Here is a 17997-nt window from a genome sequence, read left to right on the forward strand (position 1 = left end):
AGTTTTCAAATAACATGTAGACATGCTACCATCTGCCAAGATCAGGAGTGAAATCTCCTGATCCCAGATCCTACTGGAAAAAGAAAATGTTACTGTAGCAAAAGTCCCATTAAAAAGGAACATCTGGCCAAGATGGACAACCTGACAATTGGAGTTTGGGAATTTAGGGAATCCCGACAGAAGCATCCAAGAGACTGTCACACTACCAGGATGTGGAGTTTCCTTTTAAGTTTCAGCTTTAATTTTCATAGTTACTGTGGATGCACACATGTGAAAAAGAAATCAGGATAATCAGAGTATCAACTGGCTCTTGCAGATGTTTTCTCTGTGGAAAAAAATTATCTTAATTCCACCCTGACAATGTTAGTCTATTGACAATCACCCAAAGCCATGTTCTGTCAGGCAGTTGACAGGTAAGTTTGCCAAAGAATGCCATTGCTCACAGGCAATAAGATATTGAGTGTTTATACCTTGAAGACAGCTCACTTCACATGATTTGACAAGATTCTAGATTAAATGAAGTAGGAAACCAAAAGGAAACCAAAAATTTAATAGAAATCCTATCAAATCCTGAAATAGAGAAAGCGAGGAAATTGTTTTGTTTAAAACACAGTCCAAGTTTTCTCATACAGATGAGGTCAAAAATAATTCACATTCACCTGCTTGGAGCAGAGGACAGGCTGGCAGTTCTGATCAAGAAAACTAAATACAAGTAGTCTTGGCAAGATCATGTTGATAATGATAAAGATGATGATAAAGAATTAAAGAATATCCTCAATACACTCCCTCGGTACCTTTTCTTAAGGATCAACTGAGTGGCAGTAACTCCTGTCTGATCCAATTTCTTTCCAATTAACATTGATATGTAACTCATTTCAAAAGCTTTTGCAAATTAGCCCAAGAACAAGAGACTAACAACTGCTGCTTCTAAAAAAAACAGCTTTTTTTTTCCACTGAGTCCAGGAACTTCAATCTTACATGACTTGTTCAAAATATAGAAATTGCATTGATATTCACAGGTTGTAAAATGTTTTATGGGATTGCAACTGTATATTACATATACGCATATATCAATCATTCTTTAATGTTGTTTTTCCAATACTAGCAGAACCTGCATTTTTTAATGCTGTGTAAGTCTTTCTTTTTACTTTAAGATCCTCTCAAAACTATACTTGTACTTCCTACACAGAACAAAAAACACCACAGGAGGGTGGAAATGAAAAGGGTAAAGGTAAGTCTGAAACCATACTTTAAAAATGGGCAGTAAAGAAAACTAAATGCTGTTCTGATGCTGGGTTGTTTGAGCTTTAATTCAGAACTTTCGTGCTAAATTTCAGAAGTGTGATATGAGGCTTCTTAGATCCTTTTTCTGCATGACTTAGCCAGCCCAAGGAAATTATGATACTCATGAATATCTTCAAAAATCATGCAAACCAGACTGATACTTTAGCAACAGTATTTATATTGACAGTTCAATTAATGGATCAAATTACAAGTGATTTGCATGAAAAGAAAGCTGTGTTTAAATGAGCCTGGCTGTTGCCCCTGACCAAGCTTGCTAAAACTCAGATACTGTGTACATTTGTTGCTGTTGAATAAAGTGGACAATGTCCTACTGTCATTCTAAGCTGTTTCTGTTCTACCACAGAAACTTGATATTTTACCTTTCAGAAAGCCCCATAGATTTTTTTCATCTGAAGTTAACAATCTCACCTTCATCTTTCAGTCCTCATTGGGAGCTCAGATGAGCACTTTACAGGTTCTGAAAAGTGTGCATGAGGACTGTCTGCTGTGAACAAATAGATAACTGTTCCACCAGCAATGTGTGCAAAAATCAGCTCCAGTTTTAATATGTATTTTTGTGCTGCTGAGATTAGATTCTAGCTCTGTTGACAATTCTTCTGGTTAGGAGAATACATTTTGAGGGAACTGGGCCAAATTCTCCTGCTTTTTGTAGGAGCCCTGCCAAAATAGAAATCAAACACCCTATCAGGTTATTTTGAAAATAATAATCTCTTTTTTTAAGCTTAATTCTGATCAAAGGCTAAAGCAGACCAAGATATGCTTACAACTGATGCAATGCTTGCTTTTCATCTGGCATGGTTATGCTTTTTCATGGCAAATCAAGAAATGGCTTGCTTGGAAATGTATTCTGGCTTTTGGTGGCTTCCAAACAAAATCCTCTTTTAGACAGACTGGGTGTATACTTGATACTTGCAGATTTATTTGGCAAAGGCATGCATGGCTATTTTTCTCAAAAGAGTCAAAATATAAACACTAAGAATGTGTGAGTCAAGTACCCTTTTGAAAATAAGAATGCTGAACCAGGCTTCAGTGCATGCTACTTTGCCAGTTATCCTTGCATTGAACAATTATTTTGACACACACAAAATTTTGTGTGAGTAATCAAATCTGTCAACTTGGTAATGGAAATGCAATTCAGAAATAATTTGCATGCCTAATGATAGGAAAAGATATGAAAGTCTTGCCTCAAGCTATTCCAACAGTTAGTTCTGCTTGCTTTAATTTGGATATGAGAAAAATGTTTGTTCCCAAACTGAACATGAATGGTGATTTCCTCACTGCTTACAAGCCTACATCTCACTGAATAAAAATAAAAACATGGTAGGTAACTTATCCAATACTCCTGTTATCTTCTTATACATTATTATGTTTCTGTTTTGAATTTAGTGAAGGAGACAAGTGCTTTCCAGGAGGAAAAATGATCCTAAGAGAAACCTTTCAGTGCCAGGAGGATTTTACTACCAAAAAATATTGTTTGAGATCCTCCTATGGAGAATTTTCCCAGTTTCAGCTCCTTGTGGCAGCTGTTGCCTCTGTAAAAATTCCAGTGAAATTCTGAATATTAATAGATAGATGACCTGCCATGCTCCAGTGAAACTATCACCTCTGCAAAGCAAAGTAGATGTCATTGCCAGACACTCTGTAGTAATACCTCTAAAAATTAGTTAAGTGCAGTTGTTTCTGTCAGCTCTTGTTTTATTGCAGAATATCACCGAACAAGTGAAAACATATTTTCATAGACTTGTTCCTTCAGGTTTCTGTGCCAGAAAAAAAAAATTGTGAGCATAATTCACAAAAAGGGAACAGGTTCCATTCTTCCAACCTGTCCAAAATCATTTGCACTTGAAAATGAACAGTTCAGCAAGGAAACTATGACAGAACCAGCCAGATGTTAGGTTTTATATAAGCTATATGTAAAAGACTTTCTGCAGCTTCATAAGTAGCAGATTTGGGTATTTTCCTGAATGGAAACAAAATGGGAAACATTTAATATCTGAATTCCACAGCAATTATGCAATACTTGTGTGCCAACAGTTGTGACTTGTTTGCTGATAATTTCTGAGATAGACTGTAGACACTGTAGGAACCTGAAATGGGACTGTGCTGGAACCTGACATCTAGGAAAGAAATCTTGGTAGTCCATGTAAATCCCATAGTCCATCATTTTCACCCCCATCCTTAGAAAATATTAGCAACAGATATTAGGAAGATAGAGTATACCTATCTGTGTGTCTGTTTTACTGTTCTATTTCTTTTTAGTACTTACTGTCTGTGTGAAATTACATATTTATATTCCTTTGTGTTCACTGTAAAGTTATGAAATGAAAAGCAGTGTGGTAAATTCGTTGTATCTCATGGTTATTTTCTGTAAATTAGTAGCTCAGAGCAGTAAACATAAAATTTTCTTTCATAAAATAAACCAGTTTTAAAAGATCTATAATAATGTAAAAATTCAGGATATATGTGATCGTCCATTTTATTTTCAGAGAAAAAAAGTGAATCAGCACAAATCCTCCAAATTTACTACATTGTCTTATATTCATTCAATTTAAATTCTTGTGTCTCATTTTTAATTTCAGTATTACCTTACACATTGAATAAGTTATAATTTTGTTCCCACTTGCTGGAATAATAGTAACATTTTAATATCAATTTGCTCATTCCTTTTTTTAGGTCACATTCATCCATTCAGAGAGCTACCTGTATATTTTACTGATACCTTTCCTCTAGGTTTCTTCCAACCATCTACTAAAATGTTCACTGCATGTGTCATCCTTGTATTTTCCCAGGTTTCACTTATCCATTCATCTCCCTACTAAAACTTCCCCTCTGTGGGTATGTACTTCATTTACCATTTCCAAAGTACCAAGTCCCCTTGATGGGACTGCTGGACTCCCTTTGAAAATCAGATTGGTAATTGAAGACAACTAAATTGGAAACTCAGTCTTGCTGTGCTCTGTAATTTCAGCAAAAAAAAGTAAGATAGAAAAATAAAATAATATACAATTAATAGGTTTTAATAAAATAATATACAATTAATAGGTTTTTGGCACTCCTACCCAATGTTAAGTTTGTCAACAGTGCAGCTGATGGCAGAATGGCAGCTTCCATTTTGTGCGGGATGTTTCAGATTGGGGAAAGGAGGTCTAAAATTCTTGATACCAGCAGCTTATATATAAATCGGTAATTACTTTATTTTTGACATCTATTTCTACATTTTCTGTGCCAGCAGTCATAAATTTTAATGGTAAGGTTACACCAAGTGTGTTTAGATTAACTTCTTTGGAGTTATGGAGAGTTCTTTCATCCAATAAGAATCTATTCCTGATATAGTTCAGCCTGCTCCATAGTTAATGTTATAATTTATAAACAAGGAAAAGAAACATAAATAATACCTACATGTTAATAAGAGTGTGCCACAGACAAAGAATAAAGATTTCTATGGAGTAATGCATCTTATAAGCCTACTGTCAAATTAATCAATTGATTTCCCCATACCAAACTCTTGTCATGCAACAGATTGAAAAACATATTTCATTAAAAGTTTATTTGCAGAAGATAAGGGTAGTGAATTAATGATCATAGTTTTACTGAGAATATTTTTTCTATTTTTGTTATCTTCAAATAGACTTTATTTTAGTATAAACAATCATTCATAGAGAAACTGAATTGGCTGTAGCTGCTGAACGATTCTGTCCTAGAAGCCTGAGATAGAAGGAGTGATGGATTGATAATTACCCATTTATCAAAACAATCCCTCCAGCATATACTCCTTTCATACTCTTTGCATTTCTAAAATATTCAATTGGGCTTTCATCCTTATACTTCTGACATGTTTGTTTGTTTCTTTTGTCTTTGATGTTAACATTTTGTTTGTAAAATTAGAGATTACCCTGGGGAAACCCCAGCAATCCTCCTGCAAAACAAATAACTTCTTTTTGGGTTTTTAGTTTTTCAAATGATTAAATGAAAGAGAAATCTGAGTGGTCCTTTCGTAACTCGATTATCATACATCATCATGTAGGATTCATCACATCAGATGTTTTACGTTGGTCTTAATTATTTTTCTTCAGTCAAATGGATCTTTGAGCCATCATCAATGACAATGGTGACATCATTGACAAAAAGAGCTGAAAGTACACTTAATGCTTTCATGAAATATGGAGAAATATTTGCAGTGGAAGCACGTAGCCTTGCATCCATTTAGTTGCTAATGCAGTATGTTAAAACATCGGACAGGACTTAATCATTACTGTGCTTTTACTGAAAATCAGCATTCTCAACAGCTGCTTATGGCATTGGATGATGCAGATCTCATGAGAACCCTTCCATTACTCTTTATTTTTTCTATCAATAAGAAAAGATATTTGCAAGATAACACATTAATCCTTCTTGTGTAAGCAGACCTTTTACAACTCATTCCCCTCCCAAGGGATCTTTAAAACAAAGTTTGATGAATCATTAAAAAGGAATGAGTAAAACATTATGGTGAAGCAGACAAATTCTCTTAACAGACTTTTAATTAGCATTAAGTGGTTAAGCAAGCCCAAAAAATCAATCTGCCAGTGTTTATGAAAATGCAACGTTATTTCATATGTGCTTTTGTCATAATTATGACATTTATCCTTGAAAAAAATATAGATAAATTATAACTTTAAGGTCAAAATCAAAGGATAACTTCAGATTTAAAATTTCATTACGGAAACACAAATGCAAGAGATAAAAACAATCCAACCCCCAAAACTGCTATCTTCAAAGATGTGGGTTAATATTTTTCCAATGTTGTTCTTGTTTAACTTTGTTCTCCATTTTGAAGTGTTTTATGAATTATTTTCTGATCCTGTATAAAAACATGTTATCTTCATATAACCTATATATAAAATCCTAAATATATCTAGTTTATTTTTATCTTTCGAATGATATTTTGGTTATTTCCTTACTTTTTTACCATTAGGCTTTTAAGACATTAAGACCTTTTTGCTTATTTTTATCAAAGCTGATCTTTGACGTTTCTAGTCAACATTTAAATTTCAAAGAGACTCTTGTAAAGATTGTCTTTACCTTATTCTTAATCATGATTACTGTAGTTATATTTAATGCCAGTTTCATGTTTTTCTCAGCCTTTTGATTTTTATGAATATAAGCCTCAACATATTCTATATGATTAAACATTTTAAAATATCTGAGTAATAATTGTTTGTAGCAATTTAATACCTCATGGCAGTCAACTTTTAGTGTGATCAAAAGGAAAATCCAGCATGGTGATAATAGTTCTTTCCTTATTTATAATTATTCTCCTGTTAGCATGAGGGAAAACTGAGTTTTGTATTCCTTGCATTTTAACTTAATATTATGGTATAGAAATTACAAAGTATAAATAGAAGGGACTAGTTTTAACTTTTTCATATCTTGATTTAATAATGCTGAATGCATATGTGGTGCATATTTTAATTGCAGACGTGGTCATCAGAGAAATGACATCTTCCTCAGGTTAGATATGTGATTCTCCTTCATTTCATTGTGGCTTTCTTATTGTAATTACTGTGGATTACATCTCTAACAAACAGAATCACTCTGCAGCTCTCATATAAACTCATGATTTAATCATAGATCACAGTCCACATCTCATTTTGTTTTTTACTTGCTTGAAACATCAAGGTTTACCATTTCAGCTACTGAATTATGCAAAGCTTTCCTCACCAGTTTGAATCTTCCATTATGAATGCTCCTGAATATTGCAATTTATTTTCCTTTTTTTTGCAGGTTTTACATTTTCATGTAGTTGTTTTATAGCAGATGATCGCCTGTGCTTTCAGTTTCTTCATGTGCTTTTTCATTTGTATTTCTTTTCACAGATGAAGATGACACCTCAGTTAGTACTCCACCAGCAGGTTAGGACTGTGATAATGCTTTGAGTGTGTATGTATGTATGTATTTTTCTCTTGAATATTAATGAAGAAAGAGTCCAAACCAGCAGAATGAACTCAAAAGATATGACTTAGAAAAATTTTCAAAGTGCCCTATATTTTATTAATCTCTGTTCAGAGGTACAAGACCCTTATATCAGCTAAGTCCCTTTCCAGTCCTGTCTTGAGCTCTGGAGTAGATCTCCCAGTGGAAGGTAAAATATTGGTTAGTACATCCAAAAGCAACGCCAAATAAATAAGTATACTGTTTGAATAATCAAAATACTGTCCCTCAGACAAATACTGAGGAATGGAAATTCCCCTGTTACCTGGAACTACACAAGTCATAGAAAAAACATCAGCCTCATGTAACCTTTCTAAAGAAACTCTTCAGCAGAATTAAACTAATTTAGGTTTTTCTAGAGAAAAGTGGGGAAGATTTCTGGGGTTTTTTTTAGCTGTTCACTTTTATCTGTTATTCAAGTACTTCCTCAAGGATACAGTCCCATATATTTAGTATAATCCTCCTGTATGAAGAATCAATGTTCTTAAAATGCCAGTGATCTGAGATCAGTTAAGCTGTGATCTCTGAGCTGGTGTCATCTAAATTGCTCTTCCCTTTCAGATGGGATGTCTAAACCAGCGGAAAGAAAAGATTCAGGTGAGACCTCCTGAGAAACACGACAAAACACTCCCAAAATTACATAATAAAAATACTGTTTAGACTTTATCTTTCAAGGATAATACTTTATTTTCATTGTTTAGACAGCAACAAACTATAGCTGCTGAATTATCAAAGTACCAGGGCAAATAGGTTTCTAGCAGCTAAACTAGGAGTGAGAGACGGCTGTGCTGCACAGAACAGGACATGTATTTGACACATACATACATACCTATCTATCTATATCTGTTTCTGTATAGATAGATACATAGCTGTTCCATTCCTCCTCAGCCTACAGGAATTCCATTCCTACATTCAGTCTCACCCCAATCCCACACACAGGTCCCAGAAGACTGTAGGAGAATGGCTTCTTCTCACACCTCAAAGGACGGTGGGGAAAACTTAGTAAAATCATCATAACCTCTTTCTTCCTACCCTGGCAGGTAACGCACACTGCACCCACTCTTGTGGTTTCAGGATTTGCAGCCTCTGGAACAAAATGAGCAGCTGGTACTTCAACCATGGCTATGGACCTGGCATAGCCGCCTATGCCAGCCCGTGTCAAATGCACCTCCCGTTCTCTTTGTTTAATAAATAGGAAAGTGTTAATATCTAGAGGTGGTGTTCCTTTATGTGGTACCAAATTAACGACTCTGTGTAAGCTTTTTTCCATTTATTAATATCCTTTTTCCATTTCACCCCATGGCATTTAGGTTTGTTGCTGCATGTGGCCAGATCCTGTGCTATCATCACTTCATTCTCTTCCCACCAATAACCTTCACTTGTTCTCATGTTGTTTCCATATAATGCCATGTTAGAGGTATAATCTAAACATTTAGATTTTGGAGAGTATATATAGATATGTATCTATATATATTTGCATTCATTTGTGTCTGTGTAAATCATTTCATGTATGTGTGTATATATGTGTACATATGTGTGTGTATATATGTGAATGTCTTTACCTGTGAGAAATATTGTACAAGCAGGCATATACAGAGGTGCTAGGCACACCACCCACAATTGACTGAAACCCTAAGACTTTGTAGCAAAGCTATGTAGCATTTTGATACCTTTTAAAAATTCATAATAGGCTTTAGGATAATAAAACAAATTTGTTTGCATTTTCCCATGGTTGCCATGAGCTGTGTCCCATTTGTGGGTGGTAGAAATTTTCATTCGTTGAAAAGGTTCCCACAGCAGTAATCACTACATATCAGAAAGACTATTCTGACCTCTAACTTTAATTAGTTTCCCCTCTGTACTGGCAATAACTCCTCAAAAAATGGAGATGTGGCATTTGAACTTCAGATTGGAATATAAGATACAAGCTTTGCCTCTCTGCAGAAAGTGAGCAGAAAACAGAGAGGCATTCACTACCTTTCTCTCCTTGCACTTTCTGCTAGGAATCAGTTTTGACCATGGTTTTACACAAGATGTAATGGCATAGCACAAAGCCAGGGCTGTCCAGATAAACAGAGACCAGAAACACACAGCTGTCCTGGTACAGTGCTCTGCCCTGGAAGGAACACTCATTTGCTGCTTCTCTCAGTACTCTTGTTCCTTTTCACTTCCAAAGTCCCAGTTTCCAGAAGAGAAGCTGCTGTGTCTGAACATATTTCACAATCATTTCCATCTGACAAATTACTTTTTCCATAAAATACCTCATAAAATTCACTTGGCAGGACATGACAATGACAGATCCCCAAATTCTCTACTTTTGTCATGGCAGAAAAGAAGAAAGTCCACAAGTGAGCTTCATTCCTGCCCTAGTTTGCAGACATAAAGGATGAACCAGCTTGTACAATGGACTTGGTTTGGGTTGAGAGTCACTGAAACTGTTGATGTAGGGACTTTTGTGCTTCTAGCTGTTTGTGTTTTCAGAGCCTCCATCTCTTCTGAAAAACAAAGAGCTGATTTTGTGCATCGCTTCTGTAAAGCACTCATGGTTGAATGCTGGTGCCCTTCAAGTTGCTCAGTGCCCATCCTGGCTGATCAGGTTCCCCTCGCTTCCTCCCTAGTTTCATTTTTTGTCACCACAGAGGTAGTGTTCTTGCAGGAGCTGCACACAGTGTGACAGCCAAGCAATGGATGTCAGTGTGAACAAAAGCTCATGTGTCTTTCAGGACATCTGAAGAGAAAGGTTCTAGGGCTAGAGAGTTTAGGAAGCTCAGGTAAGTGTACTTTGGAGGGAGAAAAACACCCTCAGATGATTGATATTTCCCCCTCTCTCTGCATCTCAGTATGGTCTCTTGGAGAAGGAGCTCCAGAAGAGTCAGAAAAACGTGATGACTCCCAAAGATCCACTTTATTCGTCGAGAAACCTCAGAGTGGGACAGTGAGTGTTGGTAAGTGCCTGGGAACAAAGCCAAGAGCCACTCCCAGAGACAGAGGCTGAGCTGGGAATGGAGTGTGCAGATGCTGTGGCACTCAGGTTCTGCCCTCAGCTGCAAGTACTGTCTCTGGTTTTAGCTGGATGTGAACTCCACTCTGAAGGCAAAAGCACTGTACTCAGAGAAGCAAACCCCAATTGTTTAATTCAAGACAAGCTCAAAATCTAATCATTTACTGAGCATAATTTTAAGATTTAAAGTTTCTGGGGAAGAAAGCTGGTTATTTTGATACTGTTGACTGTACTGTTATTGATATATCAAGAAGATCAAGCAGATCAAGCTCAAGATATCAAGCAGAAAGCTTCCAGGCCCAAAATCACTAACCTCTGTACCGCTGCAGTACTTTCACAGTCTGTGTGACTCCATCTGACTCTTAATTTTGTGGTAGAACACATGGCAGCTGAATGGAGCAGAAGTAAAAGGAACTTGTAGAGATGCAACTGACCAACCACATGCTCCTCAACAGCTGCATTATTCTTTTCTCTTTCTGAAAGGTGGGAATATTACATTTATAGCCAAAGTAGAAGCCAAAGATCTTCTCCGAAAGCCAAATGTTAAGTGGTTTAAAGGAAAATGGATGGATCTGGCCAGTAAAGCGGGGAAGCACCTGCAGCTGAAGGAGTCCTTCGAGCGTCACACTAAGGTGTGTCTTCACTTTTCCTTCTTATGGGGGCAAAGCTGCAAAGAGAGCTTGAGGATCAGTTTAAGACAACAGGCAGAAGGTCAAGAGCAGTGGAGTCTATCCCTCGCTTCCCCATACAGATTTCAGTGGTGGTCTCTGACCCTCTGCAGAAGCAGATTTTCTGCTCTCCCAGCTCAGGACAAGTAATGGTGGGGAAATCGAAATTTTCTGATGCCATTTCTGGGTTCCACTTTCTTTTCAGAACCCATTATTTGAGTTCTTCCTTGTTTCTGGTACATGTCTGAAAGACTCATGTTTTAACTTCTGCTTTGTGCAAATGCATTTCCCACATTAACGAACGACTATGCTTGATTTTTAGATTCACACATTTGAGATGCAGATCATCAAAGCTAAGGAAAACTATGCAGGGAACTATCGCTGTGAAGTGTCTTACAAGGACAAATTTGATAGCTGCTCTTTTGACCTTGAAGTCACTGGTAAGGTTCCATTTGTATCTGTAAAGATTTATAAGGATTTCTTTCTTTCTTTCTTTCTTTCTTTCTTCCTTTCTTTCTTTCTTTCTTTCTTTCTTTCTTTCTTTCTTTCTTTTTTTAATTTGCAATGACACTTCATTTTGTTCAGACCCTTTAGATGAAATAGTACTTAAAGTGAATGTTTTTAGCATAGAGTTAAGAGAATTTTCTTGCATCTGTAATTTATTGTCTAAATGAACATTGGAATAAATACCATGAGAGACATTTATCCAAACATTAGAAAAGCTGGCAGGTAAAGCCATTATTGAACTCAAATTAGGCTCTGGCACACAAAACACAGGGCTTTGTGTGTGTGCTTAGAGGTCAGCAAGATGGGGGCTAGCCTGGCTCCATCCATTCACTGTCTGTGGATCAGAACAATTTAATCTGATCCAGGCTGTCTCAAAGGGGTAATTCACACGAGAGGGATTCCTCCTTGCCCTGACAATAAATGTGAGTCTGTAGCTGTAGAGGTGACTGACTCTCTCCTTCTTCTGACGCTGAGCCTACTGAGAGAGCACAAGATGCCAGCAGGGGAGAAAGCATAGGAAGTGAGAAGGCAAAAAGGCCAGAGCCTGTGAATAAGGCAGGCAGGGGAATGGAGAGAAACATCAGAGGAACAGGTCTCCTATGCAGAACTGCAGAAAGAACTTGAGAGAAATGGTACACTTAGCACTGAGCATCTTTGCAGATACCAGAACCTAATGCCAAAGGGGAAGCACAAATGCTGGTCATTCAGTAGGAAACTGAACAAATTTCATATTCCCAATCACACTGATTACATAAATGATCCAAATTATGTTTTTAATTCCTGTGTTGCCATTATTTCATAGAATCTTCCCAAGCTGCTCCATCCATTGACATCAGATCTGCTTTCAAAAGAAGGTAACCTCAGTTATCCTATCCAGCTCCTCAGTAATGGACATTAATAGCCTGCACAGAACTTGTGTCAACAATTGTATCAAGTACTTTATAAAACTGGTTTTGTAAATATAGATTAAAGAAGTGGGATTTAGAGTAATTGGTGGTGCCTAGAATGAAATAGTTAGAAAACATAGATAGTATATATGATATTAAGTACCCTTACTGTGAAATGACAAGTGTCATCAATTTAAAGGAAGATTGAATATTTAAGTCAATTAAATATATGTAGCTTTGGAGGATTTTAAAAATTTATTTTCATTCAGTACTGCATGTTTCCTGAAAACTGGTCCCAATCTGCACAGATTAAAAGTAGAGAGAAAATTCACACTGATTTCAAGAAGACAGGATCTGGCTTTGTTATGTTATAGTGAACAGTAAATACCATCAGTAAGAAAAATAACAAATAGTATACTACAGGGAATGTAAGATAAAGCACTGTGTCTTAAGGTTTGTTACTTTCTGATAAAGTAGCAATTCTAACCGGTATAGGTGTAATCTTTTTGAGATTAAATATATTAAAAATATATAGAATGAAAATGCTTTACAAACAGACAATGAATGCAGTTTGTTAATTTACAAGTAAATCTGTAATTCAGAGATAACCACTTTTATTTAGGGGGCTTTAATTCAAAGATAAATATAAAACATATTACATTCAGGGTGCATTTCTTTCTTTAGCACATTTTAAAAAATGCAGTAAATACTCTGCCTGAGTAGATGATGATGTCTCAGTATTTTCTGTTTTTCTAAGTAATATCTTGCGTGTAAAATCTTGATTAAACATTTAGCACATTTCTTTTGTCTGTATGTGCTCTATGATAAGGTAATCCTGCTAAAGATCACATCATAGAAAGAAATGCACCTTGATAGGACTGTGGTTCTATCTGTAAAAATGGACAATGCACTGTTTTATTCTTTTTTATAACTGTTTTCTCCCTTCATTTAGAGCAAGGTAAAATCTTTAAGGTTAAGTACTTTTCAATCAGTATTTGACAGAGCTATGCATTATTAAAAGCATCACCCAGCCATGCAAATCTTTGTTTTGTATTCACAGCAAGAGATCAGCACAAGCCCTTTGTTTTGTCCGCTACAGAAATGAAAAACAAAGCTGGTTGTGTTGACTAGCTGCCATTTGTTTGTGTTACTTAAATCTAACACAAGCATTGGCAAATTTATGTACTCAGTTACAAAAATTTGCCATCAAAGTATAAGAAGGAGCAATACAAACCTTTGCGTTATTTTTCACAAGTGCCTACAGAAACATAACCTGTGTGAAAAAGCAAACAAGTTTGTGTTGATTTTATACAATTATTTGTGTTTCTGCACAGTGTTGAATGTATGAGAAGTGTAGAGCATTTGCAAAGAGTGTTGTCTAAGTCTTCCTGTATTAAACAAAGATTTGATCTTTTTCTGTTAATAACAGTGGTGAAGGACAAGAGGATGCAGGAGAACTTGACTTTAGTGGTCTCCTGAAACGTAGGTGAGAACCAAGTGATGAAGTGAGCAGGTGTGGATTGCAAACCATTAGGTTCACACACAGAAACAGTCAGGGGTAGCATTATTAACTCCTTAAGAATTTCATGACCTTTCAACTTTTGAATGTTTCTAACTGTTTTTTATTCTCATAGTATAATATGCAAATGTTCTGTTAATCTTACCTCTAAGTGTGCAGAAAAGAAAGCTCAGATTAGAGTGCGCTGTGAAAAGTGAGCCTCAGCCTAAAGAGGCCAATAATATTTAGTTCACTTGCTACTTCTTTGGTGTTTGCATGGAAGGCAGGGGGGGATATTTCCTACACAGGGATGAGCAGTACAGAAAATTGAGTCTGGTGCAACAGTAAGAAAACTGCAAAGATTAAATTTATTTCTGTGGGTACATGCTCACTTGATTTTATAAGCATACTGATATAAAAAAAAAACATGTATCATGTTTTCAAGTCATAGATATTGGTATAATTCTTTGTAGCTTTTTTTTTTTTTAATATGTACACACAATTATTCAGTCATGTTTTATTTAACTCAAAGGTTTTGATGGAAAAAAATTGGGGTACATGTTTCTCTGATTTGCCTTGAAAATCTGGTTATGATAGTTATGTCTCTGGTTATCTCAGATCTTAAACCCAGTTTAGTCTTTCACCTGATTAAGACAAGATAGTTAATCCATCATCTTTCAAAATCAAGCAGAGAAATTCTATATGCCATTGAAATCAATAGCAGCTGATCACAGGGAACTGGAAAAGGATTTACATCCTTTATCTCATCTACCACTTACTCTGAAAGAGGAAAATCTGTAATATTAATTACATTAAAAGGTCACAAAGGGCTCATTGGCTATGAGGGTGAGGATAGCATTTAAGCAACTAAAACACACAGGAAAAGCTGAAGCTGAAAGTAGACAAAGAATTACCCAGACCAATTCCAGTCCACCAGGTCTTTGGTTTTTCAAACTTCTCATCCCTAATTAGGACCTTCAGTTTGTCTTTTCATCCTGCTAATCAAACTTGACATGCCGGTTCTCATGATCACCTGGTGTTTCAGTAGTAACATGAGAGATGCATGTGAGAGTTCTTGGTGTTTTTGTGGAAAGATAAATGTGATTTATGAGACATTATCACTTTACTAACATTTAACTCTTAACATTTGTGAGATAAATATTGTACAGCCTTATAAACATGGAATACCTGTTGTATGTTTAATGGATAAAGCAAATATTTCATTTTTAGACACCATTATTTGACTTTGGTCAAATTGGTTCACCTTGCTTCAGGCCCTGAAATGCAACCTCATATTTCTGAGCTTAATTGAATGAAATTCTTAATTAAGCCACAGTGTGGATATTAATATCCATGTGTATGGATATTAACATCCATTATTACAAAGACAAATTCATGGCTTTATTTCAATCTTTACAACAGGTAATGTTGGAATTGCATTCTTTCTCTTTTTTTTAAGGTTGTATGACCAAGGAAAGACCTAGAACTTTTCCCTTTTGGTTCATACTATTTGACACATGTTTTTTTTTTAAAAAAAACAAAACAAAACAAACCTAAATGCATACAATCAATATACTGTCTATTTTCTAATTTTCTGCTGGTTGGCAGGCAGATATATCAAGTCTTTTCTCATTAAGCCACACCAATACTGGATACGCCGCTTTGTCAATGCAGTGGGCCAGTAGCAGCATGACATTCCAAGAGGCACAAGGTCTAAAAACCACTCAAATATTTAGGTCCTTGTTTTGTCATTTTTGGGGGTTTGTTTTTGGTTTTGTTGGGTTTTTTGTTTTGTTTTTAATTACATCTTGCAACAAAATGCACATATTTAGGGAAGATATCTGAAAGTGATTTCATGGCAAGGTCAGAGGTCAGTTTGGCCTCTGGCCTCAACTCAAACTACTGAGGTCTCAGAACAAAGTTGGCTTACTCTACGCATCAAAATTCGTTCTCCAGTTATGCAAGAGGAAAATGAGCCTGAAATTGAATCTTTCAGTCTGGTTGAAAGTCAGGATTCTCATTCTCAACTGCTGCCTGATTTAAAGGGGAGCTGTATTTGGATTCCCACTGAGTGCACAGCTCCTTGGCATGGGCAGACACTGCCTGGAAGAGAACAGTGCTGCCCCAGGGGTGGCTCAGCTTTTACAAGTGTTTGAGGGCTGGCTGGTCTCCACCTGCCCCCATGCAGAAGGAATCTCACTGAAATGGCAGCATTCGCTGTACAGTCACCCTCAGAAAATCATGAACATGGATAAAAGGAACAAATTATAAAATTACATACCTGAGATTGTCTAACTTACATTGCTGTCTCAGAATTACTGTTTTCGAAAGACTACTCAGAGAGAACCTCTCTTCCTTTCTAAAATTACAGACATATTATGAAAATTAATAAACTTCACAGACTAAAGAGCAAAGTGGTTTCCATAGTTCCTCATCCAACCATCCCAAGGATCTTTAGTGCAATTTCTGTATATGTCAAAGAAAATCCTCTCTTTGACTCCATAAAGCTCAACTCTAACAGTGCCTTTTTTTTCGCAAAAGTTTATTTTCTTGCTCTGTTCTCAAAAGTACTGATATTGTCAATCTGAAAAAATATTATTTTGTTTAGGATGCTTTCATTTTTCTATCATTTAGTGGCTATCATTCAGAAAATAATTATGCTTATCTTTATTGGTTGTCTTAGCCTGGAGTTGCAGATAGTAAATACAGTATTGAAATTTCTGTGTAAAGGTGATTCCTCACACAGGCCTCTGAACATATTTCCTGCTCTTAAGACTGAGATACACATGGAAGCGAACAGATTCATCCTTCAAGTCCAAGTCGGTGTGGAAATCTCCAGTTCCTATTCATATAACTATTTTAAGTAATGCTGAGAAACACTAGTGTAACTATAAACAGACACAAATTCCCCTGAATTTCAATGTCCTGTCACCAGTCATCCCCAGTAGCTGTTACAGGGACTCAGGGTTTGAAAACATTTTTACATTATTTTGAAATTTACAGATTAGGCTCAGTTGTGCCATCATAAATTGTGATTAATTCCACTGAAGTTGCAGCAGATAAAACTGATTTAAGTGGGATTAGCCCGTATACTATTACATTTTCAAACTGTATTTTTTTTGAAACATTGAAGCAATATAAAAATTCTTATAACTGATTGTATAAGAAACGGACAAATTAAAACTTGCATTCAAATTCTGCCTTGAAGAAGTGTAAAGTAAGGAGTGAATGCCATTCTGAGCTACTCCACTCATACTGAGTGAAATAGAAAAAAATATGATGGCAGCCTTCAAATTTTGGTCAAAACATTTCTAGCCTCACCATAGATTCAGCTTCACCTATTTTTTACAGTGTGATAAAACCTCACTACCTCTTCTCCCATAATTTTATTTCGCTAATGTCAGGGAGGTGAAGCAGCAAGAGGAAGAGCCTGAGGTGGACGTGTGGGATCTCCTGAAGAACGCGAATCCCAGCGAGTATGAGAAGATTGCTTTCCAGTACGGCATCACCGACCTGAGGGGGATGCTGAAGCGGCTGAAGCGCATGCGCAGGGAGGTGAAGAAGAGTGCAGGTACGGATGGGGCTGAACGTTCCTGTGCTCGTTAGTCACATGCAACACTACACCTTAAAAACCCAAATATGCTTCACTTCCACACAAGGGAACATTGGCACTACAAGTCATTCCTGCAGGGAGTTTATGAAGGGGCAGCTTTGGTCCTTGGTGGAAGAGTAAACACCTTATCCAACTCAGTGCTTTCCTAAAGCATCCTTCCTCAGACAAACACTGGTTCTATCTGGAGAAATGTCCCCCAGGTGTATGGAAAAGGGTTACCTGATCAAACAATACAGAAATTAGACCTTGTGTTACCATCAATATCTTCTTCTCTAAAGAGAGGTCACTCCAAGCACATGTGTTGTCTGCTCTCCATAATCTCATTTTGCACTTAATCTCCATTGCTCAGAAATCCTAGCTGTACCAGACCCTGCACTGGGTGAGGACATTCAGGCCTGTCTTTCCCCATCCACCCTACTGAATAGTTTGAGAGTTGTAATAACATACAGAAATATATATATACACATGTGTATAAAACACATGTATACGCCACAGAATATGTTTGCACACACATATAAATACAATGCACTGTCCATTATACTATTATG

The 17997-nt window shown here is 36.4% G+C and overlaps 1 protein-coding gene across 1 annotated transcript in view; it reads left to right on the top strand.

The window, feature by feature from the left end:
* The first annotated feature begins 390 nt into the window (after nucleotides 1-390).
* Nucleotides 391-17997, top strand: part of MYBPC1 (myosin binding protein C1) — a 44504-nt gene continuing 26897 nt past the window's right edge. Inside the window, exons 1-10 of the mRNA XM_077783110.1 lie at nucleotides 391-413; nucleotides 1155-1231; nucleotides 7161-7196; nucleotides 7837-7872; nucleotides 10116-10220; nucleotides 10760-10908; nucleotides 11267-11384; nucleotides 12254-12305; nucleotides 13768-13824; nucleotides 17241-17407. Of these exons, the coding sequence (XP_077639236.1) occupies nucleotides 391-413; nucleotides 1155-1231; nucleotides 7161-7196; nucleotides 7837-7872; nucleotides 10116-10220; nucleotides 10760-10908; nucleotides 11267-11384; nucleotides 12254-12305; nucleotides 13768-13824; nucleotides 17241-17407 (820 nt within the window). The remainder of the gene's footprint in view (nucleotides 414-1154; nucleotides 1232-7160; nucleotides 7197-7836; nucleotides 7873-10115; nucleotides 10221-10759; nucleotides 10909-11266; nucleotides 11385-12253; nucleotides 12306-13767; nucleotides 13825-17240; nucleotides 17408-17997) is intronic.

The sequence above is a fragment of the Lonchura striata genome, chromosome 5 (genome assembly GCF_046129695.1).
Source record: "Lonchura striata isolate bLonStr1 chromosome 5, bLonStr1.mat, whole genome shotgun sequence".
Taxonomy (NCBI): domain Eukaryota; kingdom Metazoa; phylum Chordata; class Aves; order Passeriformes; family Estrildidae; genus Lonchura; species Lonchura striata.